The sequence below is a fragment of the Meles meles genome, chromosome 17 (assembly GCF_922984935.1).
Source record: "Meles meles chromosome 17, mMelMel3.1 paternal haplotype, whole genome shotgun sequence".
NCBI classification, from domain to species: Eukaryota; Metazoa; Chordata; class Mammalia; order Carnivora; family Mustelidae; genus Meles; species Meles meles.
Window position 1 is genome coordinate 28,773,957 of NC_060082.1, and position 25,301 is coordinate 28,799,257.

The following is a 25,301-nucleotide window of genomic DNA, read 5'->3' on the forward strand; positions in this document are numbered from 1 at the left end:
CATGTGTCACCTGGCACACCAGGATAGCTGTATCTCAGTTTGAAGAGCACAACTGGGACCATGAGAATTTCACTTACAGGAGCAGAAATATCAGGTTTCTGTTTTATGATTTTTTTTAAATGAAGATTTTATTTATTTATCACAAGTAGGCAGAGAGAGAGAAAGAAGCAGGCTCCCTGCTGAGCAGAGAGCCCGATGCGGGGCTCGATCCCAGGACCCTGGGATCATGACCTGAGCCGAAGGCAGAGGCTTTAACCCACTGAGCCAACCCAGGCACACCTCAGGTTTCTGTTTTAGAAAGAACAGTTATACAGCTAAAATACTACAGATTGCTGGAATAGAGGCTGGAGCAGAGACATCAATTAGGAAGCGATGGCAGCAATTTAGGCACAAGAAATTGAGAATACAAGCTAGGCTAGCAGTAGTAGGAGAGAAGAGATGAAAGGCGAAGGAACAAGACCTGAAAGGGAGAGATCTGGGATCTCCACTTTTACTAAAACAGGGGATACAAAATCTCTTCAAGCGTAAGATCTAAAGGTACCAATTCCTTAAAAAAAAAAAAAAGGTCCTGATTTCTTCTACTAAAACAGAATACAGGTAGGGCAGGCTTGGAGGGGGTCAACAGTAAGTTCAATAGCAGAAGTGTTTATTTTTAGATACTTAAAGATACATCTGTCCTGGTATTTGATAAGTAGCAGATACACTAATTTAGAACTCTGGAGAAAAGCTGGCATAACTATGATTTGAGAAATGTGACACAAGTAGGAGTATCTGTTGACCAGTATCTTGTTTCAGAAATGATTTTGGGCAGTTTGCAATGATACGTAATTATGACAAGGAAGAATACATAAAACCAGGGCAAAAGAAAAGCAAAGTCGTATGATGGCCATAAAAGTCTGCTAGTGACATCAGAAAAAACAGTTTCAGTAAGGTGATAAGGACAGAAGCCAGATTGCAACTGGTTGGGAAACTGAATAGGGAAACGATCAACTGGAAAATCTTGGCTGTGAAGGAAAGAATAGCTAGGATCCCTTCATAGACAGTTTCTAACCTGGGATCCACAGATGTGGTCAAGGGATCCAGCCCTTGATACATTATATAAAATTTTATAAACATGTATAATTGTCCATTTCCCTGGTGTGCAAAGCTTTTGTCACCTTTTCAGAAGTTTGCTTCATCTTTCAAGTAAATTACTGCCCATGCAGTCAGAGACTTCACATTATTTTTTTAAGTTTTCTTCACATTTTTTTCTGATTATAAAATGTAGCTTTACAAACAAATCACCTTAAATTTTTTAACTTGATTTTTTTCAGCCTTATTGAGGTGTAAGTACATATAGCATCGTAAGATATTTAAAGTGTACACGGCGGTGACAGGGTATTGATGGACACCTACACTGTTGAAGTTCCTCCTCATCTCATTTGTTAACGCATCCAACACATCATACATTTTTGTGTGTGAGAGAAAATTAAGGTTCTATTCTCTTAGCAAATTTCAGTTATACAATAGTGTTATCAACTATAATGTTTTTTATTAGACCCTCTGATCATCTCATAGAGTATGTCTATCATTTTATCAACCTCTCCCTACAGCCCCACCCTCTAGCAGCCACTTTTTTTTTTTTTAAAGATTTTATTTATTTACTTGACAGAGAGAGAGATCACAAGTAGGCAGAGAGGCAGGCAGAGAGAGAGGAGGAAGCAGGCTCCCTGCAGAGCAGAGAGCCCGATGCGGGACTCGATTAGCAGCCACTTTTTAAAAGCTTTTATTTATTTGAGACAGAGAGAGAGACAGACAGACAGAATGAGAATGAGTGGTTGGAGAAGCAGAGTGAGAGGGACATGCAGACTCTGCACTAAGCCCAGAGCCCGTAACAGGACTCGATCCCAAGACCCTGAGATCATGACCCAAACTGAAATCAAGAGTCTGACACTCAACTGACTGAGCCACCCAGGTAACCCCACTGCTTTCTTTTTAAATGAGAATGATTTTTATTTTTAGTTCTGGATATAAATGATACCATGCAGTATTTGTCTGTGTGGCTTTTTTCACTTTGCACGATGGCTTTACAATCCATTTCTGCTGCTGCAAATGGCAGGAGCTCCTTCCTTCTCACAGCTAAATGATATTCCATCGCATATGTATACCACATCTCTATCTCTTCATCTGCTGACACACACTAAGGTTGTTCCCATATGTTGGCTACTCTAAGTAACAAGCAATGAACACAGGAGTGTGATCTCTTCTAGATCCTGTTTTCATGCCCTTTGGATATTTACCCAAAAGTGGGATTGTTAAAAGAAATGGTAGTTCTATTTAAAATTTTTGAGGAAACCCCATACTGTTTTTCATATACTGCTTTACCAATCAATATACATTCCCACCAACAGTGTACAAGAGTTCCCTTTTCTCCACATCCTTATCAACACTTGTTATTTTGGATAACAAAATACACTTGTTGTTTTGGATGACAGCCATTCTAACACGTGTGCGGTGTTATCTCATTGTGGTTTTGATTTGCATTTCCCTGATAATTAGAGATGTTAAGCACCTTTTCACTTACCTGTTGGCCACTCAACAGGTCTTCTTTGGTAAAGTCTGTATTCAGTTCCTGTGCCATTTTTTAACTTATTTCATTTGCTATTGAGTTTTAAAATGTATTTAGAATATTAATCCCCTATGAATGTTTTACAAATATTTTCTCCCATTTTGATGGTTGACTTTCATTTTGTAGATGGCTTCCTTTGCTGTGCAAAAGCTTTTCAGCTTGATGTAGTCCCACTTATTTATTTTTTGCTTTTGTTGCCTTTGTTTTTAGTGTCAAACTTAAAAAACCACTGCCAAAATCAATACCACGGATCTTAACTTCTGTTTTCTTCTAGAAGTTTCATGGTTTTAGATCTTGTGTTCAAATTTTTAATCCATTTTGAGTTGACTTTGGTGTATGATATAAGATTAAGGGTTCAGTTTCACTCTTTTGCATATGGCCGACCAGTTTTCCCAACACCATTCATTGAAGAGACTACTTTTTCCCCACTATATACTTTTGGCTCCTTTGCTGTAAATTAATTGACCATTTATGTGTGGGTTTATTTCCAGGCTCTGCATTCTGTTCCACCGATCTATGTATCTATTTTATGACAATACCATACTGTTTTGATTACTACTATAGTTTTGTAATATAGTTTGAAATCAGGGAGTATGAAGCCTCCAGTTTTGTTCTTTCTCAAGACTGCTTTGATCATTCAAGGTCTTTTCTGATTCCATACAAATTTTAAGACTGTCTGCCACTGGGAGTTTTAATAGGAACTGCACTGAATCTGTAGATTGTTTTTAGGAGTGAAGATTTTAATAACATTAATTCTTCTAATGCATGAGCATGGAATTAATTTTCCATCTTATTTGTGTTTTCTTTAATTTCTTTCCTCAGTATCTTATACAGTATACAGACATCAATATTAGTGTACAGATCTTTTTTTTTAAATAAAAGATTTCATTATTTTAGAGAGTGTATGCATGCACACGCATGAGTGGGGGGAGGGGCAGAAGGAGAGGGATAAGCACGCTCCTTGTTTAGCCCCAGGACCCTGAGATCATGACCCAAGCTGAAGTCAGATGCTTAACTGACTGAGCCACCCAGGGACCTCTTCAGAGTACAGAACTTTCACCTACTTGGTTAAATTTATTCTTGGTATTTTATTGTTCTTGATGCAATTACAAATAGTATGGTTTTAATTTTCTCAAAGGTCATTATTAGAACTACAACTGATTTTTGTGTATCTTGTATCCTGTAAATTTACTGAAATAGTTCTAGCAATGATTCAGTGGAGTTTTTAAGGTTTTTCTATATATAATACCATGTCAACTGCAAAGAGACAAATTTATGTCTTCCTTTCCAATCTGGAAACTTCCATTACTATGTGGAATAGGAATGGTGAGAGTGGATATCCGTGTCTTATTCTTGGTCTTTTTTTTTTTTTTTTTTAAGATTTTATTTATTTATTTAACAGACAGAGATACAAGTAGGCAGAGAGGCAGGCAGAGAGAGGAAGGGAAGCAGGCTCCCCACTGAGCAGAGAGCCCGACTCGGGGCTTGATCCCAGGACCCTGGGATCACGACCTGAGCAGAAGGCAGAGGCTTTAACCCACTGAGCCACCCAGGTGCCCCTTATTCTTGGTCTTAAATGAAAAACGTGATGTTAGCTGTGGGTCTATCATAGTTGATCTCTCTTGTGTTAAGGTGTGTTCCCACTATACTCACTGTGTTTATCATGAATGGATACTGAATTTTGTCAAATGATTTTACTGAATCTACTGATATAATCCTATCATTTTTATCTTTCATTTTATTAACTGGTATCTCACACTGATTGGTTTACATATGCTGAACCATCCTTGTATTTCAGGGATAAATCCCACTTGATCACAGCTGTGATATTTTAAATGTACAGTTGAATTTGTTTTTCTCATATTTTGTTGAGGATTTCTGCATCTATATTCATTAGGGATATTGGCCTGTAGTTTTCTTTTCTTGTACTGTCTTTGTCTGGTTTTGGTATCAGGTAAATGCTGGCTTCATAAAATGAGTTTGGCAGTGCTCCTTCTTTAGTGTTTCTGGGAAAGTCGGAGCAAGGATTTGTATTAGTTCTTTAAATGTTTGGTAGAATTCACAGTGAAATCATTGGTCCTGGACTTTTCTTTTATGGAAGTTTTTGATTACTGATCCAATATCCTTACTTGTTAATGTCTGTTCAGATTATCTATTTCTTCACAATTCAGTCTTGATAAGCTGTATACAGTTTCTAGGAATTTCTTCTAGGTTATCCAATTTGTTGGCATTTATGGTAGTCTCTTATGATCCTTTGCATTTCTGTGATATCAATTATAATGTCTCCTCTTTCATTTCTGGTTTTTAAAAAAGATTTTATTTATTTTAGAGAGAGAGAGGGTGCACACATATGTGCAAGCAGGGCCTTGAGGGGCAGAGGGAGGGGGATAGAGAGAATCCTCAAGCAGACTCCCCTGATGAGCAAAGAGCCCAACTTGGGTCTCAATCTCATGACCCTGAGATCATGAACTGAGCTAAAACCAAGAGTCAGAGGCTTAACTGACTGAGCCACCCTGGTGCCCCCTCATTTCTGATTTTTTTTTTTAAGATTTTATTTATTTATTTGACAGACAGAGATCACAAGCAGGCAGAGAGGCAGGTAGAGAAAGAGGAAGGGAAGCAGGCTCCCCGCTGAGCACAGAGTCCGATGGGGGGCTTGATCCCAGGACCCTGGGATCATGACCTGAGCTGAAGGCAAAGGCGTTAACCCACTGATTTTATATTTGAGTCTTCTCTCATTTCTTTTTAGCCTAACTAGTTTGTCAGTTTTGTGTTTTCAAAACTTAGAGCTCTTAGGTTAGTTGGTTTTTTCTGGTTTTCCTGGTCTCTATTTATTTATGCTCAATCTTCGTATTATTAACTTTGGGCTTAATTTATTGTTCTTTTTCTAGTTCCTGAGATGTAAAGTTACGTTGTTTGAGATCTTTTTTCTTTTCTTTTCTTAATGTAGAGACTTATCTCTATATATAAACTTCTCTCCTAAAACTGGTTTTGCTGAGCAGAGGTGGTGAGAAAAAAAATATAAACTAAAAAATAAAATAAAACTGGTTTTGCTGCATCCCTTAAGTCTTGGTATGTTATGTTTCCATTTTTATTTCAAGATATTTTTCTGTTTTTCTTTTGATTTCTTTTTCCATTGATTATTTAGGAGTTTGTTAATTTTAACATATTTGTGTATTTTCTAGTTCCCTGTAAAAAATTTCTAGTGTTATTTCACTGTGTTTGGAAAAGATAGTTGGTATGATTTCAATCTTAAGTTTGTTAGGACTTGTTTTGTGACCTAACGCATGACCTTTCCTGGAGGATGTTCTGTGCATGCTTGAGGTCTATTCTGGTGCTGTTGGATAAGACGTTCTTTCTAGGGGCACCTGGGTGGCTCAGTGGATTGAGCCTCTGCTTTCAGCTCGGGTCGTGATCTCAGGGTCCTGGGATAGAGCCCTACATCGGGCTCTCTGCTCAGCGGGGAGCCTGCCCCCACCCCCACGCCTGCCTCCTGCCTGCTTGTGATCTCTGTCAAGTAAATAAATAAAATCTTAAAAAAAAAAAAAAGACGTTCTTTCTATGTCTATTAGGTCCATTTAGTCAAAAGTATAGTTCAAGTCCAGTATATCCTTACTGATTTCTGTTTGGATAACCTATCCATTGTTGAAAGTGGGTTATTAAAGTCCCCTAGTATTACTGTATTATTGTTTATTATTCCCTTCAGATGTCAGTATTTGCTTAATATACTTAGGTGTTTCAATGTCAAATGTATATATATTTAAAAATGCTGTTACTTTTTGTTGAATTGACCCCTTTATCATTAAAAGTGACCTTCTGTCTCTTGTACAGCTTTTGAGCTGAAGTCTATTTTATCTGATAAAAACATAGCCACCCTTGTTCTGTTCTGGTTTCTACTTGCATGGAATAGCTCTTCCATCCCCTCTTTGAGCATGTGTCCTAAAGTGAGGCTCTTAAAGGCAGCACATAAGTTGGGTCTTTTTAAAAGAATCCATTTGGCTACTCTTGACTTTTGATTAGAGATTTATTTTTTTATAAAGATTTTATTTATTTATTTGAGAGAGAGAGCATAAGGCAGGGCAGAGGGAAGGAGAGAGAAGCAGACTCCCTACTGAGCAGGGAGCCTGATGCTGATGCCAGGCTCGATCCTAGGACCCTGGGATCATGACCTGAGCTGAAAGCAGATGCTTAACTAACTGAGCCACCTAGGTGTCCCTTGATAGAGATTTAAATCCATTTACACTTAAAGTAATTTTTGAGAGGCACCTGGATGGTTCAGTCAGTTAAGCCTATGACTCTTTATCTCTGCTTAGGTTTTGATCTCAGGGTCATGAGTTCAAGCAGTGCACTGGGCTGGCTCCACACTGGGCATGGAGCCTACCCCCACCCCAAAAAAAATAAAAAAAAAAAATTTATTTTTTTTGAGCAATAAGGACTTATTAATGCCATCTTACTGTTTTCTGGCTCTTCTGTAGTTCCCTTGTTCCTTTTTTCCTTTCTTGCTCTCTTTGTGAATTTATGATTTCCCATAGTGGAATGCTTTGATTCTGTTGTCTATTACAGATTTTTGCTCTGTGGTTACTGTGAGGCTTACATAAAACATTTACAGATGTAACAGTTTATTTCACACTGATAACTTTGCATACAAAAGCTCTACTCTTTATTCACTCTCTTATGTTTTTGATGTCACAATTTAACTTTTTATATTGTATATTCATTAACAAATTATTTAACTAATTATTTTCAATACTTTTGTCCCTTAACCTTCAGAGTTAAGTGGTTACCACACTGGCAGATAACAGTATTAGAGTATTCTGACTTTTCTTACATACTTATCTTTACCTGTGTTGTATATTTCATATTATTAATTTCAGTTCAGTTTGAAGAATTCCTTTCAGCACTTCTTGTAAGGTAGGTCTAGTGGTGAAGAACTCCCTCAGCTTTGCCGGAGAGACTTTGTCTTGCCTTCATTCCTGAAGGACATCTTTGCCGAGTACTCTTGGTTGACAGTTCTTTGTTTCAGCACTCCCTCCTGGCCTGCAAGGTTTCTGCTGCAAAGTCAGCTCATAGTCTTATAGGGATTCCCTTAAATGAGAGAAATATTTTTCTCTTGCTGCTTTAAAAGCCATCTGATTTTAGACAGTTTTTTTTTTTTTTAAACTAACGGATAGTTTTATTATAATGGATGTTGGAGAAGATCACTTTGAATTGAAATTTTAGCTTCATGAACTTGGATGTACAATCTCTCTTCAGATTTGGGATGTTCTCAGATATTATTTCTTTTAAACTAAGCTTTCTGCCCCTTCTACCTCTCTTCTCCTTCCGGAGCTCCAATAAATCACAGATCGTTTCTCCTAATGGTATCCTCAAGTTCACACAGGTTTTCTTCATTCCTTTTCATTCCTTATACTTTGTCCTCCTTGAGTGGAAAATTTCAAAGGTCCTGTCTTCTAGTTCACAGGTTCTTTTCTTCCTCTTGAGTTGTTCTGCTTTTGATGGTCTCTGTTGCTTTTTAAAATTTCATTCATTGTATTCTTCATCTCTAGGATTTCCGCTTGGTTCTTTTTCATGATTTCTATTTCTCTGTTGAACTTCTCATTTTGTTTATGTATTGTTTTTCTGATTTCACTGAGGGATTTTTGTGTTTTCTTATAGCTGAGCTCCTTAAAACAGCTATTTTGGATTCTTTATCAGGTATATCACACGTTTCTGTGTTTGGGGTCAGTTACTGGAAAATTACTGCACACCTTTTTTGGTGTCACGTTTCCTTGATTTTTTTCATGTTCTTGCATTGTGGTCTTCACATTTGAAGTAACGGTTGCTTCTTGCAGTCTTTAAAAGTGTAGTCTTGGACTGCTTTGGCTCCAGAGCTCTGCTGGAATCTCTCTGCTGGACTTCTGGACTGTTGCAAAGGCTCTCTGATTGTCTAAATCTGTGTCCTCCAGGGGTCCCTGGACCACAGCTGAGACTGGGTGGAGCCAGTTCATGGACTACTTCAGGGTTTGCAGCTGGGACTGAGGTCTGTATTTCTAATCTCCAACACATTGCTGGGTAAGATCCTCCCAGATACTTGATGTGTGGTGCTGGTGATAGAATCCAAGCCAAATGGGGCTGGAGCCAACCCTTAAGGACATGAAGCTGTGTCTGGGGCTACAGCCAGGACTAGGGTTAATACATCAGCCGCTGGGTGTGAGCCTGACTTCTCAAAAGGGCTCTCCTTGTTCTTGGACAGCGCTGGGGTTTCAGACTCCTCTCTGGATCTCACAGCTCCCACAAAGGCACTGTTGTCCATCAATAGATGCCAAGTTATTGTTGAGGGACGGAGACAAGTGATGGGCATCTTACTCAGCCATGCTGCATACATTATTTCCCCTCAATGCTTCCTAAAGACATACATAATAATGCACAACATCCACATCTCTGTTTCAAAAGGTAAGAAGAGAGTACCAATAGGTAGAAGATGAATTTTATATTTTTAGGATTTTAGGTAGTTTTTAGGATTCAACTGAGACTCTTAAGTTTGGACATTAAAATATTTCTTAAAACAACAATACTCCCTCTGATCTTGGTAGGAATATAAATAAATGACCAGTTGAGTCACTAGTATTACATTAGCTGTGAAAAGGGGAGGTAAAACTGGGAAAAAACAAGCGGTGTTTCTAAGCCTTGTTATCCCAAATTTAGTCTCTAAAACAGAGAAATCAATTAATAAAATGACCTGGGGCTCTAATACTGCTTCTATAATTCTTTTTCTTTTCTTTTTTTTTTTTTTCAAGATTTATTTATTTGACAGAGAGAGAAACAGCAAGAGAGGGAACACAAACAGGGGGAGTGGGAGAGGGAGAAGCAGGCTTTCAGCTGAACAGGGAGCCTGACATGGAACTCGATCCCAGGACCCTGGGACCACGACCCGAGCTGAAGGCAGATGCTTAACAGAGACACCCAGGCGCCAGTGTTTCTGTAATTCTTCACTGTACCATCCTATGTAGGTTATTTATCTCTCAAGTCTTCACCTTTCTAAGAAAGGGAGTTGATCTAGATGTTTCCAGAGCTGGAGTGAACTTTCAAGGAATGAGGAACGAAAGGGAACAAGATCTACTGGGACTCAAAGAAGCCATGTTCTTTCTTTTTTTTCCTCAATTTTCTCTTTTCACCGTGTGACCCACTTCAGTGCCTGCAGCCTATGGCACAGAGGCCAGGCAGTGGTTCAGGGCCACAGTTTGCTCTGGCATGGGGCACTATGAGAGGCCCAGGGAGGACGAGCCTGCCACAAATCCAAACCCATGCATAGAAGCCATGTTCTTGATACTTTTTTTTGTTATGATTCGTTTGTCATTTGGTAGATTTTCATCAGAAACTTCCAAGCAACATAATCCACTGGCCAAATGCTGTTTGGGACTTCTACTCTGAGAAATTTTCTCTTATCACCCTAAGGTGGTGTACTCACCCCCAGATGGCTCTCACGGCAGAAATTCGAACTGATGGGGGTTGTGTCTCATGAAGACCACTAACTGTTGCCTGTAGAAACTGCTGGATCAATTCAGGGGACATAGCAACAGTGAACCGACTGGCAGCCCAAAGTGCCCGGCCCAAGAGAAAAGGAGACACTGGGAAGAAGAGAGAGCAATTAGGGGTTGGACAATGAAAGTTTGTTATTTGCCTTTCCTCCTTTTCCACCTCCATCCTCAACTTGTTACAGTAACTGGATACTACATAATATACACAACTTAAATAAGGAAACAGGATAATCTTATCAGATAAAAGCAAATGTTCGTCCTATGGTACAGAATGCATTTTCCCAGTTTTGCTTTTCACTATTTGTTGCAAAGCAGATCTTGAATATTCTTAGGCTATAAAGACTTACCTCCTTCATTCCCATCCCTACCTCTTATTATCCTTTACCGGCACCACTAGTTAGTCTTCTAAATGTCTCCATTGCCAGTTTTTCCTACTCTTGGACCACTAATGAAACAATATAAATTATAGCTATCATTGTTTTACTTAGTACCTGTCAATAAATTCCAGAGTCTACCAAATAAAGACCATTTTAGTTAAGCATTATAGTCAAGCCCCCCTATGATCAGTAGCTTTAGCATTATCGATGACTTCCTTTCATGGACTCTGAACTCAAGCACATACCTGTCCCAGCAACTCGCATCTTACCTTGCCATTTCTGTGCCTTGTATATAAGCCAACAGATTCACCTCTATTTGCATCATACAACTGATCTCTTAGGCTGAAGTAATCCTAACTATCTCTGTGCTAGTCTTTAGCTTTCTTATATATTCTTACATATTTTGTTGGTTATTCTAGCCACCAGTGTGAGGATATCTACCCTCTGCCTACTATAAGCTGCTTGAAGACAGAGTCTGTATTTAATCAGCTTATCACAGGGCCTACCTTAGTCACTCGTAAACATGTAGTTGTTGAGAATTAATGAACAGAATATAACAACCTTTGCCAGTCAGATAACCACATACAAATTTCCATCACACAGAAGTACTCAAAGTATGGCCCAGGGACTCCTGGGAGTCCCAAAGTTGAAACTTTCATAGTGATACCAAGTTATGACCCATCTTTTTCATTCTCGTTCTTTCTTAAGTATACAGTGGAGTTTTGCAGAGGTGATCTGATGTGTGACACCATGGCTCTGACAGCTAATGAAATGTATGTTAGCATTTCCTATATTTTACAAACTTCTCAGATTTATTTATTTACTCATTTTAGAGTGCGGGAGGCAGAGGGAGAGGGAGAGAATCTTAAGCAGACTCCACACCCAGTGCAGAGCCCGATTTGGGGCTTAGTTTCACGACCTGAGATCATGACCTGAGCCAAAATCAAAAGTCAGATGCTTAACCATCTGAGCCACCCAGGTGCCCCAAAACTTCTCAGTTTCCATTTCCAATATGCTAAATACTGACACATAAAATTCACAGAGAAACTCTTTTGGATCTCTAGTAATTTTTAAGTGTAAAGAGGTCCTGACACCAGAAAGTTTGAGAATGGCTGATGCAGAAAAGCTTCGAGCTATTGGCAGGATAATAAATGCTATATATCAAAACTTTGCCCCAGTCTCAATTATAAATATTCTCAAGTCTCCATGAATTTTTGAAGGTTTTTTACTAGGGTAAATTCTACAAAAAATATATTGATGGGTTTAAGAAACTTTAACACTTTCATTCAACACATAATTATGAAATGCCTATTACATGCAAGGCACTGTGGGATACAAGCATCATGATTTCTACCTTCAGAAACCTTACAGTCTAGTATGAGAAAGAAAACATTCATCAGCATAAGTGCAGAGTGAAAAAGGACATTCCCAATGGGCCTGAGCTCTGGATGTTCAACCATTTTAATTTTGTGAGTCAGAGAATGGAAGTGACATTGTGAGATAGTCTATAACATATTACCTCTTTAAAGTCAGATTTTATTTATTTATTTGACAGAGAGAGAGATCACAAGTAGGCAGAGAGGAAGGCAGAGAGAGAGGGGGAAGCAGGCTCCCTGCTGAGCAGAGAACCTGAGGTGGGGCTCAATCCCAGGACCCCAAGATCATGACGTGAGTTGAAGGCAGAGGCTTAACCCACTGAGCCACCCAGGTGCCCCAGAGTAGAATGTTTTCAAATGGCTTCAGCTATTCGAAGGGCTAGTCTATGAGTGAGAGGCATGTGAATGGACTAGGAATGGAGCAAATAATGCCAAATGTCCCATGATTTATGTACTCGGAGAAAGCAAAGATGGCCTTTTGTAATAAGGGTGGGGGTGGGTGGGTCTAAGGAAGAGAATAAGGCATCGCATGGGCAGAAGCAACATAGCTGAAGATGTCAAATAGAGAGATGGTAATTCTTCGCTACTGTTCTGCATTGCTGGAGAAATCCGAGTCTAATATAATAGAGCCAACTTTTTTTTTTTTTAAAGATTTTATTTATTTATTTGACAGAGAGAGAGATCACAAGTAGGCAGAGAGAGAGGAGAAAGCAGGCTCCCTGCAGAGCAGAGAGCCCGATGCGGGGCTCGATCCCAGGACCCTGAGATCATGACCTGAGCCGAAGGCAGCAGCTTAATCCACTGAGCCACCCAGGCGCCCCAACTTTTTTTTTTTTAAGGCAAGTAATTAACATGGACTTGAGAATGGAACATTTTAATTATTTGGATATTGGCCAAGAATAAAGTTTGAGAAAAATGACAGGAAGTAAACAGGAAGAATGAGCCTGACACAAACCGCCTGAAGGTATTTTGGACTTAATAATGACAAAACTCAAGCCAAAGTTCTCAAGGTACAGTAACCAAATTTGCATCTATTCAAATGCTAGAACCAGCCATAAATACAGGCAGTGACTTGGAAGGAAATGTGAACAGAGTGGAAAAATTATGAATGCAGCAATATTTCTTAGTTGGTAAAGCTGAGTCAAGGTCTCTAGGCTGTTTTAGTGAACTCAGATGACTTCAAACTCTAGTGTAGAAAGACTTTACCCAAAGAACACATGAATACCTGGTTTACCTATCTAAGTGGACAATGTAATCGACATGATGACAGGTTTAAGTATCTTCGAGAATCCTGGCATTGTGCTGAAACATACCTGAAAGGTTGAGGTCTGCAAGGATGACATTGGTCAGGAACCCATGCATGTCAAAATGGATCCTGCCATTCTTCACACTGTCTGTGATGATGGACTTCACTGAGCCAAGGGCAAGCATACATGCCTCGTGTATCTTCCACCTGAGAAAGTGATACCAGAGTCTGGTGAAACAAACTACACTGCCAAAATGATAAACACCTGAGGGAAGGAGAAACCTGAAAGGGCATTCCAGCACAATCTGACCCAAAAAGTCCATTTTCTGTCCTTCCTACCTAAATCCAGAGCTGAAAACAGTGACATTTAGATAAACAGATTTCTTTAATTAAAAACAAAGTTAAAGTCCTTCCCTCCAAGGCTTTTTAAATTAAAGGATAAAAGAAAAGCATTGTAACCAATTATTGAAGGTTGGGAAGAACTGCTTTAAAACACATGATTCAAAGCAAGGATTTGATTGTCTCAGATCTGATGCCCAGAATATGTTCCTAAGTTAAGTATCTGCTGCTCACTCTTACCAGTGTTCGGTACCGCTGTTTTTGGTTTGCTCAGCTTCTTGTAAATGCCGAGTGGCTGCAGCAGCCAGGGCTGCCGCACTCTCATTCTGGAAATCAGTGGCCACAGCCTAGGGAGAGAGGGGAGGGGCTAATAAACCTGTTTGTGTAAATTAAACCCACTTTTTTTTTTTTAATATTTTATTTATTTGACAGAGAGAAATTACAATGAGGCAGGCAGAGAGAGAGGAGGAAGCAGGCTCCCTGAAGAGCAGAGAGCCCGACACGGGGCTTGATCCCAGGACCCCGGGATCATGACCTGAGCCGAAGGCAGAGGCTTTAACCCACTGAGCCACCCAGGCGCCCGCACTTTTTTTTTTTTTAAAGATTTTATTTATTTGCCAGAGAGAGAGAGAGAGAGAGAGAGAGAGAGAGAAAGCGAGCATGTGTGCAAAAGCAGGGGGGAGTGGCAAGCAGAGGGAGAAGCAGGCTCCGGGTGAGCAAGGAGCGGATGTAGGACTCGATCCCAGCACCCTGGGATCATGACCTTAGCCGTAGGCAGACACTTAACCAACTGAGCCACTCAGGTGTCCTGAATTAAATGCATTTTAATTGCAAACTGAAAACTTAACTGCAAACTCAGTGGTTCAAACTATTTCACAGATACATTCTAAACTCTGATTAGGTGTATTAAAAATACAAACCCTCTTAGTTCAGGATCTTTAACGGAATTAGAGTAATATTTATATTTCTGCAGTGCCTAGGCATTGGAAAACTAACAAAATGTAAAGCTCCCAATGGCTAGATTGAGTAGAGTGTAAGTGAGCTGTAACAGACTCAGCTTCGGATGACAATAGGTCAGATTATTTATTCTCTCGGAGTGTGACTGTAGAAAAAATAAGGCTAATCTACAAATGCGAACTTAATGTGATCTTTCCTAGGTGCCTTAGAAATACTGAAGGACAATAAGAAATGTTCACTAATAATGAGAACAAACCTCTGACCCAACACAGCAAGAGGCAGCTTCTTCACAGAACTTCAGCCTAGAGAAAATTCTATGCTCTAGTGAGGGCCAAAGAAAACAGCAGATGTTTGGATGTTCTTCTCCCAGCAATCTAATTTTTTTTTAAAGTCTGCCAACATCTGGTTTGTGCTACAAATTCTGGCTTAAGAGTGGACTAAACTGAGTGTTCCTGATTCAACTATCCTTACTCATTAGAACACTTTATCCTTTGTACAATTTTTACATCTACTATTTCCTTATAAACCAAAACCAGTAGCAATGACTTTGGAATTTCTAAGTCTCAAACTTCATTTGAGATTTTCTTGTTATCCTCAAAGAACTCTGAGATACAGTCACTCAGTAACACTGATCAACTTGGGTTAGATGCCTAAGAAGAAGAGGGAACACTCAAGTGACTGATTAGGGTTTTCTGGTTAAGTATCAAGGGAACCCACTTACCAGCAATAGGTCTTGAGCTGCAATCCTAACTGTATAGGAGAAAGTGTCATCATCCTCATCTTCTACAAACTGTTGGGGGTTGGCTGTCCATACTTTAATCTGAAAGGATGATGAAGTTAGGTCTTTGTGAGACTGCCAATCTAGTTTATATGTTCTCTTTTTTTCATCCACACACAGTGGAAGATTTCAATCTTTTGTTTTTATCTTGAACGGAACTCTAGCCTCAAAGTCTTCTCTTTTTGATGTAGACAAGCAAATCCTTTATCAAGGTAAGTAGCAAAAGTTATTCCTCTCTAGTAGATGCTATTTTAGAATGTGGCTGCTTACTAGTTCTCTGCTACCTTTCATTGGCTGTTATTTCTGACAGATGAACTCTCTGAATATATTAGGTCTCATGGAATATTTAACGTGGAAATTACGTTGATTCTTGTACTCTTTATGTAAGAGAGGAAACATTATCTTATTTTTTTTTAATGCTCTATTCTGGTCTAATGATCCATCAACCAAGCTAATGATCTCTATGTGTCAGTATTTACAGAAAAGGAATAAATTCTTTTAGAGACCAGAGTCTTTGGTTAGTGGTACTATGGAGGTAAAAGTATTCTCAGAGTCTAATTACCTGATATCAGAGTTCATAAAACCACAACACCCAGAAATTCTGGCAATAAAATGGTATCAAAGCTTTCCCAAAACTTTACATGAAGTTACTCTTCTAGTGTCTATTTTTAGAAATAAAAATTGTTCCCTTGACCTAGATTTCACATCCAAGTTGCACTTTCCCAAAACAAGCTGGTAACTGTTCCCCAAATATCATTTACCTGCTCCTCAGTGATCTGCATATACAGGATTACATAGTAAATCAACTCGGGCAAGGCTTTCTTAACAGTGCTTTTGAATTTGCTATTTTCTAGGAGAGCGTGGACAAACTCAAAAATGCTAAAGACGAGATTTTCAAAGCCCAGGACTTCACCTACAGGAAATACACAAGAGAAGATTTTAATGACAAGAAGGCAAACGGAAAGCACGTCTGCTAGAATGAACTACATTATCTTTGTAAATTAATGAGTATTTCAAGTACTTGCTGATTATTATTCCCAAGGGAACAGAAGAGGGGGAGCTAAGGAGTCGAAGAAAGGAACTTTGAGAATATCAAATATTCTTTGGTTTTTCAAGTAAAAGAATCAGAAACACTGAATATATTTTCCAGCAAGTCTATTTTTTATTTGAAAAACTAAAAATATTAAAACAGAAATGAAAGTATCATCATCTGCCAGAAAGAAGTAGGCTAGATGAGATGGCCTTTGAGGTGGCTCTTCCAACTCAGAAATTCTATTTTATGAGATTTATGCAAATGACTTTGAGGAACAGATTAAAGATTTTCAGTGTCCCATTTTCCCACATCTAATACACTAAAAGGAAACTCAATTAGAAAACTCACTTAAGAGAGCGAAGCCTCTACGTTACTGTTTTTCTTTGTCTTCTGCCTTTCCTAGATCCCTTTCCTCCCTACGTGGCATATCTGTCAAGATCAGATAAACTACATACCATCAGAATCCACAGGATCTTCAACTTCCTCTGTGTAATTTACTTCTGTCCTCACATAAGTATGATGAAGAGTAAAGAAACAGAATTTGGAGTCTGCTTTACATGTATTCTACAAGGGAATGCATAACATTCCAACCCTGAGAATAGATACTTTAAAAAACTCATTTAAAAAAAATGGAACCACATGAATGCAAGACCTAATGCTAGATTCCCGATTACGGGTGGCAGCAGGTCCCTGAAGCTTTCTGAAAAGGATATAAAGCTGCACTCTCAGTTAGGGTGTTCCAAACAATAGGCAGAATCTGCTGCATGGAGGACACCATGTGCTTTGGGAAGTTTTTCACCAGGGCTGTCACTGCCTGAGAAATTACAAAGAAAAAGATCTAAGAGTTACACATGATATAGGAGAAAAACCAAGGATTTCAAACCACCTTCTGAAATTCCAAGTATCTCAATGGTAGTAAATGTTTACCTTTAGGACTTCCATCTTAAACCCACTGTCGGATGTAGGGCCATCTGGTATCTGGAGGGCCTGAACAAAGGCCTCTGTGAACTGCTGCACCACAGGAAAGATCAGAACTTTGGCTGCACCCTGACAACAGACACCAAAGTCAGTACCGGACATACCACTAATCAATGGTTTCAATAGACATATCAAACTCCGAAACACAGATCTGAGGCATCTAAATATTTCTTCCAGCTCGGATTCCAATCAGAAGAGTGCAGCCATTAAGTCACTGGAAGTGTTACCCAAGATTTCAGGTTTCCATCTCCAACACCTGCAGTTCCTCACCATGGCCTCCTTAAAAGCCATTATATGTAAGACTAACTTTTTTTTTAAAGATTTTATTTATTTATTTGACAGAGACACAGTGAGAGAGGGAACACAAGCAGGGGGAGTGGGTGAGGGAGAAGCAGGCTTCCCACTGAGCAGGGAGCCCGATTCAGGGCTTGATCCCAGGACCTTGAGATCATGGCCTGAGCCAAAGGCAGATGCTTAACGAGTGAGCCACCCAGGTGCCCCAAGACTAACTTTTCAAAACTGCTTCTGAATGACAGGGTTGGCGTTTTTCAGCTAGCTCTGTCTCACGTGAGAGGGCCATAAGAGAGTAGTGAAGTTCTGAGAGATGGCTCATATGAAAAGATACAGGATGTGGTTAAGAAATAAGGCTCACATAAAAGGAAACTAAACTATATACAAACGAAAAATGTAGTCAAAATGCTAAATGCATCCACAACTCTGATTAAATCAGGGTGCACTGTGGTTCTACTGAAATGAGTTAGTCACTGCTATGCCTCTGATGGAAGGCATAGAGATTTTTTTTTTTTTTAAAGATTTTATTTATTTATTTGACAGAGAGATCACAAGTAGACAGAGAAGCAGGCAGAGCGAGAGAGAGAGAGAGAGAGAGAGAGAGAGGGAAGCAGGCTCCCCGCTGAGCAGAGAGCCCGATGTGGGACTCGATCCCAGGACCCTGAGATCATGACCTGAGCTGAAGGCAGCAGCTTAACCCACTGAGCCACCCAGGCGCCCCGTGGCATAGAGATTTTTAAGCATGAAGTCTGTTACTGACCCAAAGGCTTCCTTACCTTTTCCAGTTCCTCCATGTTACAGATCATATGGGCACAAGTGGTAAAAATCTCCACAGCTCGGGAACGGGTTCGAATACCATACACCTATGAACAGTTACAACGTAGCCATGAGATAGGTGTGTCTGTCTGCAAATCTGTGACTAGAAGAAAAACTGACTTCTCAGTGCTGACATGGGACTGGATTCCCTAGAGAAGGGTAACATCATATACTCATATCCAGGACAGACTTCTTCTCTAATCCAGAGAATAAAAGCCAGCAGAATGTTAGAACTCAGTGGGATTAGCCTTATATGTAGGCTTCTGTGGGCTATTTGATTTAAAATATTAGAATGGGTGCTACTTGAAATCTCAAAACAGTCAATGTATTTCTTTCAAAAGACAGACTCTTGGCTAGTGGCAGAGAGAGTAGGGAGGTTAAAACATTACCCATTAGGTACTCAGAGTTTACTTATACTGCATATGGGGCAGGAAAGATGTGAGGAAACAATGCAGATGCTATTTCATTCTCTCATCAAAGGCTGGCCCTCACAATTTAAGTGAAAGATCTAAGCTTAATCCAGATTCAGACCTCTGTCAGTTCTGGTCTTCAGGTACGGGGAGAGGCAGCAAACACAACAGTTTCCCACATGAGATGTGGAGGCTGACCAGAACCTGAGCAGCTCTTATTCGCTGTGATCTTGGAGCTGACATTCCATACCTCGGCCATCGTGAAGATCTTATACATCTCTGGAAGAATGACTGGAGCAACAAGTGGCATCTGTGTGTCTGTTACTTCTCGAGTGAATTCTACAAAGGAAAAAAAATACTGTAAAAAAAAACCAAAACAGTGCTTTATGAAGATGTAAGTGGGAAAATTTCTGAACTGCTTCTCAGTGGCAGTTCCCAAGCAGAGAGCATACAGGTAAAGACATTGGTCTGGTGGTCTTATCCTGGAGAAGGAAAAGGTGCAAATAACTATTATTTGTTAGAAGGGGGAAGAGAAGAGCCCAAAGATAAAGAAAAATACATAAGAGTGAGGAAAGAAACTTTACATAAATATTGAAGAAACAAACACACTGCAAGAAAATCTGTAAGAGCTGTGTCAAAGTCCTTGGAAGGTCACCTTAGGGAAATCCTTTATTAATCTAATGATGCCCGATCATCAACATCCAGGTGCACCTTGAGGTGTCTTACCTTTGGTTCCATTTTCAATACTCTCCCTTGGTGAGATGTTGAGCACATAATAAAATAAATGCAGGCGTACTAGGCTCCAACTCCACTGTTTATGTTACTCTTCTCAGCGAATGCCATTTATTGACCTAGAAATCAGAGGCTACTGCTCACTGGAACAGAAGGGATTACCATAGGAACGTGGCAAAAAGGAACCTATTCATGAAAGAGGCTTGAAGAAGGTGAAGGAAACAGGGGTCGTGTCTTTCTTTTCACTTTCTCCACAAGCACTAAGACAGCATGAAGGACCCTGGGGTTCATGTTACTAATCTGTGGAATACAAGCCCTTGAGTTTGTGTCTGTTCACTTTATCTACTGCTTTTCCTTCCAATTCCACATGATCACTATGGAAATGGAGCTCATCACCTGGGACATTTTTCAGGAGGATCTACAAGAAATCCATGTCAGCACTTTCAAGGTTAATATACCCCACAAATTTTGGGCAGTATCAATCACCAGAAGTCAAATGAAGATCATATATTCAAGACTGAGTCTTCTTTACTAGCTTGGGTTCCTCCTGAAGAATAAAATGAGTGTTCTTATTTCATTCAGAAAGCCAAAGAAATTAGTCCAAACAAATGTGATGAAGAGCATATTAATGAAAACAAGTTGTATAAAAAATAGTTTAGCTTAATTCTACTAATGAAGTGCTTAACCACATTTTTTTGCTCTCCTATATTCATTCCTAGTAGTCCCGATTTATTAACACTTTATAAGCTCAAGTCCAAAATAAGTTTTCTGAGGTCACTCAGCAAGTCAGAAAAGGTGTGGGGCACTGGAAATATCTCAATCTCCAAACTTCTTGAAACTAAAAAAAGCTATACCTGTGGTCAAATATTTCAGTCCTCAGCTGCTATGTTTGCATTTCCTTCACACCACTGGTGTGTGTTAGTTCTCACTTACAAACAGATAAGCTTAATGGAAGGCTTACTAAAGGCTTAAAAAAGTGTACAGTATCTTAAAAAAAAAAACCAACCCAAAGACAATGAGTCCCATTCTCCTACTGGGCTCCCATCCATACACCACGTTCTGCCATCTTCAAGCACGCCTGAGTTGCTGTTGTGAGAGCACCGTCTATCCTCATCTGAAAGCATGGGAAGCAGCTATCTGGGAATGGAGGCTGGCAGCTATCCACCCTGTGTCTGCTGACTCCAATATAAAACAGTACCCACTTCCCCCGGAGTTCTCTCCCTGTGGCTGACAGAAAAGTGATCTCACTTAACAGTGATTTCCTTAGTCAAGCACAATGATGGTTCTACAGTATTCCAAGTATGATGAATGTAAACTGCCTTTCTCCTCAGGTTTTTAAAAAAGCCAAACTTTGTGTTGGAAGACTTGAGGGGAACATGCTTCTTTTCCTTGGTAGAAAACGTATCTGTTAACTGATCTGGCACCATCAAGTTGTAAATAAAGAATCTTGGATGGCTGATTCCACAGAGAGGGGTGTATGAAATTACCTGAATAATGAGTCATGCAAGGGAAGTAGTAAGCAGGAAAGTGAAAACCTGAACAAGGAACGTTTGCTCTTTTGTAAGTCTGCTCTATATCCCAAGTACCCATCAAAGATAATAGGAATAAAGCGGGTAGTTCAAAAAGGCAGCCAGGACATGGGAAGAGGAGGTTGAAAACAAAAGGAGATGGGGAATTTGCTTTTGGACAGAGAACTGATGTTATCTACCATCAACAGAACATAGATAAGTAAAACTAGGACCAGATGCCAAGTTCAATAAACAGAGTAAAAAAAAAAAAAAAAAAAAAAAAAGAAAGAAAGAAAAGAAAGAAATGGCATTCATAACTAGGTAGGAATACATTTCAGGTAAGCTAGCAGGGCACAGAGAAGAGGTAAGACATAGGCAGACATTTCACAAATCTGTATGAACTGAAGGGAAATACAATTTCTAAAAGATCAACAGAAGGTGGCTAATATCCAGGTAAAGATTCCTTGAAGGCAAAACAGCAGTGACTTCATCTAGAGGACTGGGAAATTCAGGTTCTGGGTTCTCTGTTCTGTGAGGGATTAATAGATTAATCAAGCTTAGATGAGATATCCACCAAATCTCCTTAGACTAAAAGTATTTTTCTGTAAATATTTTTGTCACCTACTTAGAACAGAAAGAAAAGATACTAAATGCTACATTCTCTAAGCTGACCAAATTAAGGTAAGAATTACATAGCTACACTGTTTTTATCTTCTTTTATTCCTATAAAAATTTTATTTCACTGTTCTGAAATTTGCCTTGGTTGAACTAAGGAGAAAATTAAGATAATAATGATAATTATCATAATGGCTAAAATTTAAAGAGTGTTTACCTCATGTTAGTTATTATGCTAAACAATTTATATAGATTTAGCTTATTTAAACCTACCAAAAGACCCCTTCAAGTAAACACTATCATTATCTTCATTTTATATACAAGGAAACTCAAGCTCAAGAGATTAAGTAATTTGGCTTAATGTAAAATCTGAATATGAATTGAAATCTGAGTCCTTAACTACTATGCAATTACTCTAGCCTTAAGTGGTTGAGGTTTCATAGTAGTAGAAATACTATACCAACTTAATTCCCCGGGAAGAGTCAATGGAGCGAGTCAATGGAGTGAGAGGATAGATGTGGAGATAAAAACTAGGGAGGAGGAGCCATTCCATCACATAGCCTCCCGTAAGCGTTCTTGGGATTCAAGTACCAACGCCAGAGAAAAACAACTGATACCTGTCAGCACTCGCATGGCTCCATGGACTGCATTTAAATCTCCGCTCACCAACATCTCCATGAGCAGGTTGAAGAGCTGGGGCCAGGCTTCAGGCCAGTCCCAGTGGGCAATGGCAGACACTGCATAGGCCACACTGGAGCGCACCTTACTTATTGATTCTCTCAACCCGTTGGGCAACAGCTCCCGGATAACAATTTTTGCCTGCAGAGGAGAAATGCCACCGGCCATTAGACCAGGTTGTAAGTGACTGGAAGAGTCCTACCCAATTTATGTGTTGGAAAAGCAATGCGCGTTAAGATACTGTATAACTATCAAAAAACTCCAATACACAAACTTGACAAATCATTCATTCAAAGAGTTCATCTATGGTCCCTAAACTTATCTGTCCATTACAGCAGCTACCTATGGTCCTTTAAATTTAAATTATTAAGATGAAATCAAATAAAAAACTCAGTTTCTCAGTTTCATCAGCCATATTTTAAGTGGTCAACACCCATAGGTAGCCCATAGCCACTACACCAGACAGCACAGATATGGAATATTTCCACAGCTGCAGAAAGTTCCAATGGACAGTGCTGCCCTATATAGACCTTCTATTTCAAAATTTCTTGGGGGCCCAGGATGGTTGCATAGTGCTGTACTAAGTAGAAACATTATTTCATTTAATCCTCAAACAACTCTTCAGAGTTGAAATTTTAATTCTAATTTTAGATATTTAGGGAATTGAAGCTTAGAAGTTAAAATACTTTTCTAATATTTTCATAGCTAGTAAAAGGCAGTAAAAGGAATTTGAACACAGGTCAGCCTGATACTGGAGCTCTTACTTACAGCATGTTGCCCATGATGTCAGCTACCAATCGCTCTTTCCTGCCTAGTTTTTGATTGCCCCATGCTGTCTAACAATGGTGACAGCTCAATCTCTCAAGGTGGCCCTTCAAATCTCTATAAGAAGACTAATCAAGTAATTCTCCTTACCCTTTCTGTAGTTTCAGGAGGCCTAAACTTCTCTGACTGGGCACACCAGTGAGTCTCCACATATTGTTTCAAAATGACTGATGCCAGCTGCGAAGAGAATAAGCCAAGTAGTACAGCAAGAAAAAGACTGTTTTCATATATAATAATCATATACATACACATGTATGTATCATATACATACACATGGCCTAATACATTCACTTGAATGTATTAGTACTAAATGTATTTGTACTAAATCTAGTACAAAATCTTAGGTTATTTGTAAAGTGGTGTTCTTTCTTTTTCCAATAAGAAAGTTTCATTACCACGTAAAAAGGGAAATTACTTATAAATTGGGCCAGTCAGTCTGGATTTACCTGACGGATTGCCAGTGCTCCTTGGGGATCTACGGTCAGCTCTGCCAGGTGAACACCAAATTCTGAAAGAGAAAATTTTATTGTGAGTAAAAGCACCCAGGAAAGCCATAGGAATACATTGAGCTTTAACCCTGATACCAACAAGAGAAATTTCAGAAAGGAGATTGATTTATTGCTTTTAAAAGTGCTAAAAACTGCTACGATTGGTTCTTTTAAGTAAGAGAAACAGGTTGGCCCACAGGACATGGCTGCTCACAGTGAAAAGCTCAGCGCTCTCATTTTCTCCCGTCACTGCATAGCATCTTGCAGGCATCTTCTCTTCCAAGATGGCAACACCTTCCTCTTAGACCAATGACTGTAGAAGCTAACTGAAAACCAGTACTATCTAGCCCCAAAGAAATGAAAAGGTGAGATTTCAGGAGTTGCTCTGATATTCACTACCAGATAAGAGATGATTAAGTCTAAGAAAATCTGGCTTTAACAGGTTTAGTCCTAAAAATAAAACTGTTAGAAGCAAACAGCTTCCAATAAGCAATGTGAACAGTAAACTTGAAATGCATATTGAGACATTTACAAACAACTCTTACTCCCACATTAAAATTTCGATCCTTCGGGGCAATCCATGTAAAAATCTCAATGATGTTTCTTTGCAGCAGCAGAAACTTATCCCCAAATTCATATGGAATCTCAAGGGACTGCAAATAGCCAAGATAATCTTTTTTTTTTCCTTTTTAAGACTTTATTTACATATTTGACAGAGAGAGAGAGAGAGAGAGAGCAAGCACAAACATTATTCACAACAGCCAAAAGATGGAAGCAACCCAAGAGTCCACCCATAGATAAGCAGATAAAATGGGGTATTACACATACAGCTGAGTATCATTCAGCCTTCAAAAGGAAGGACATTTTGTAATACGCTACAACTGCTAAAACAGGTGAACCTTGAGGACATAATGCTAAACAAAATATATTAGTCACAAAAGGACAAATACTGTATCATTCTATTGATAGGAGGTACTTAGAGTAGTCCAAGTCATAAATATAGAAAGTGTAATAGAGGTTGCAAGGGGTGGGGGAGGGGAAAACCGGAGTTATTATTTAATGGGTTTAGAGTTTCACTTTTACGAGATGAACAGAATTATGGGAATGGATGGTGGTGACAGCTGTACAACAATGTGAATGTATTAAATGTCACTGAACTGTGTGCACTTAAAGATGATTAAAATGGTAAATTTTATGTTAAGTGTATTTTACTACAAAATTTTTTTAAAAATTAGATCTAATTTACACTTGCAAAGGCATCTATTGTCAAATGAGAAAGAAGAATGTAAGACCAGAAGTGCATCATAATTGTTACACTTCACATTCTAGGGCTGTGCTATCCAACTATCATCTCCAAGTGGCTACACGTTACTTGAAATGTGGCTAAAGAGGACCGACATGTGCTATAAATGTAAAATACACACCAACCTGCAAACTTAGTATGAAAACAAAATAATGCAACACTGATTACATATTGAAATACTTTACACACATTAGGTTAAATGAATAGTTTTTAAAATTATTTTTACCTATTTTTTACCTTTTCAATATAGCTCTTAGAAAATTTAAAATCTCACATGACTCACATTATATTTCTATTGGACAGCACTGTGCAAGAGAATGAATGGTAGGTTTTCAGATGTGTGTGGGTGTGTTAGGTGAACAGGTTGGTGAGGAAGCCACATCCAAAACCAAGAGAGGATGAGAGCTAGGCCTCCTGCGCCAGTTA

The 25,301-nt window shown here is 39.1% G+C and overlaps 1 protein-coding gene and 1 non-coding gene across 2 annotated transcripts in view; both read right to left on the reverse strand.

Moving 5' to 3' along the window:
- The window catches only part of IPO9 (importin 9), a 54,079-nt gene that overhangs the window by 11,108 nt on the left and 17,670 nt on the right, over nt 1-25,301 (reverse strand). Inside the window, exons 2-14 of the mRNA XM_045983180.1 lie at nt 23,531-23,592; nt 23,175-23,261; nt 22,199-22,400; nt 18,977-19,065; nt 18,277-18,363; nt 17,159-17,278; nt 16,945-17,045; nt 16,687-16,745; nt 15,960-16,111; nt 15,142-15,240; nt 13,704-13,810; nt 13,192-13,331; nt 10,056-10,215 (exon numbers count right to left, since the gene is read on the reverse strand). Of these exons, the coding sequence (XP_045839136.1) occupies nt 10,056-10,215; nt 13,192-13,331; nt 13,704-13,810; nt 15,142-15,240; nt 15,960-16,111; nt 16,687-16,745; nt 16,945-17,045; nt 17,159-17,278; nt 18,277-18,363; nt 18,977-19,065; nt 22,199-22,400; nt 23,175-23,261; nt 23,531-23,592 (1,465 nt within the window). The remainder of the gene's footprint in view (nt 1-10,055; nt 10,216-13,191; nt 13,332-13,703; nt 13,811-15,141; nt 15,241-15,959; nt 16,112-16,686; nt 16,746-16,944; nt 17,046-17,158; nt 17,279-18,276; nt 18,364-18,976; nt 19,066-22,198; nt 22,401-23,174; nt 23,262-23,530; nt 23,593-25,301) is intronic.
- LOC123928552 lies at nt 9,760-9,895 on the reverse strand. Its single transcript, XR_006815761.1, has one exon. It is a non-coding gene; the product is annotated as a small nucleolar RNA SNORA42/SNORA80 family (small nucleolar RNA).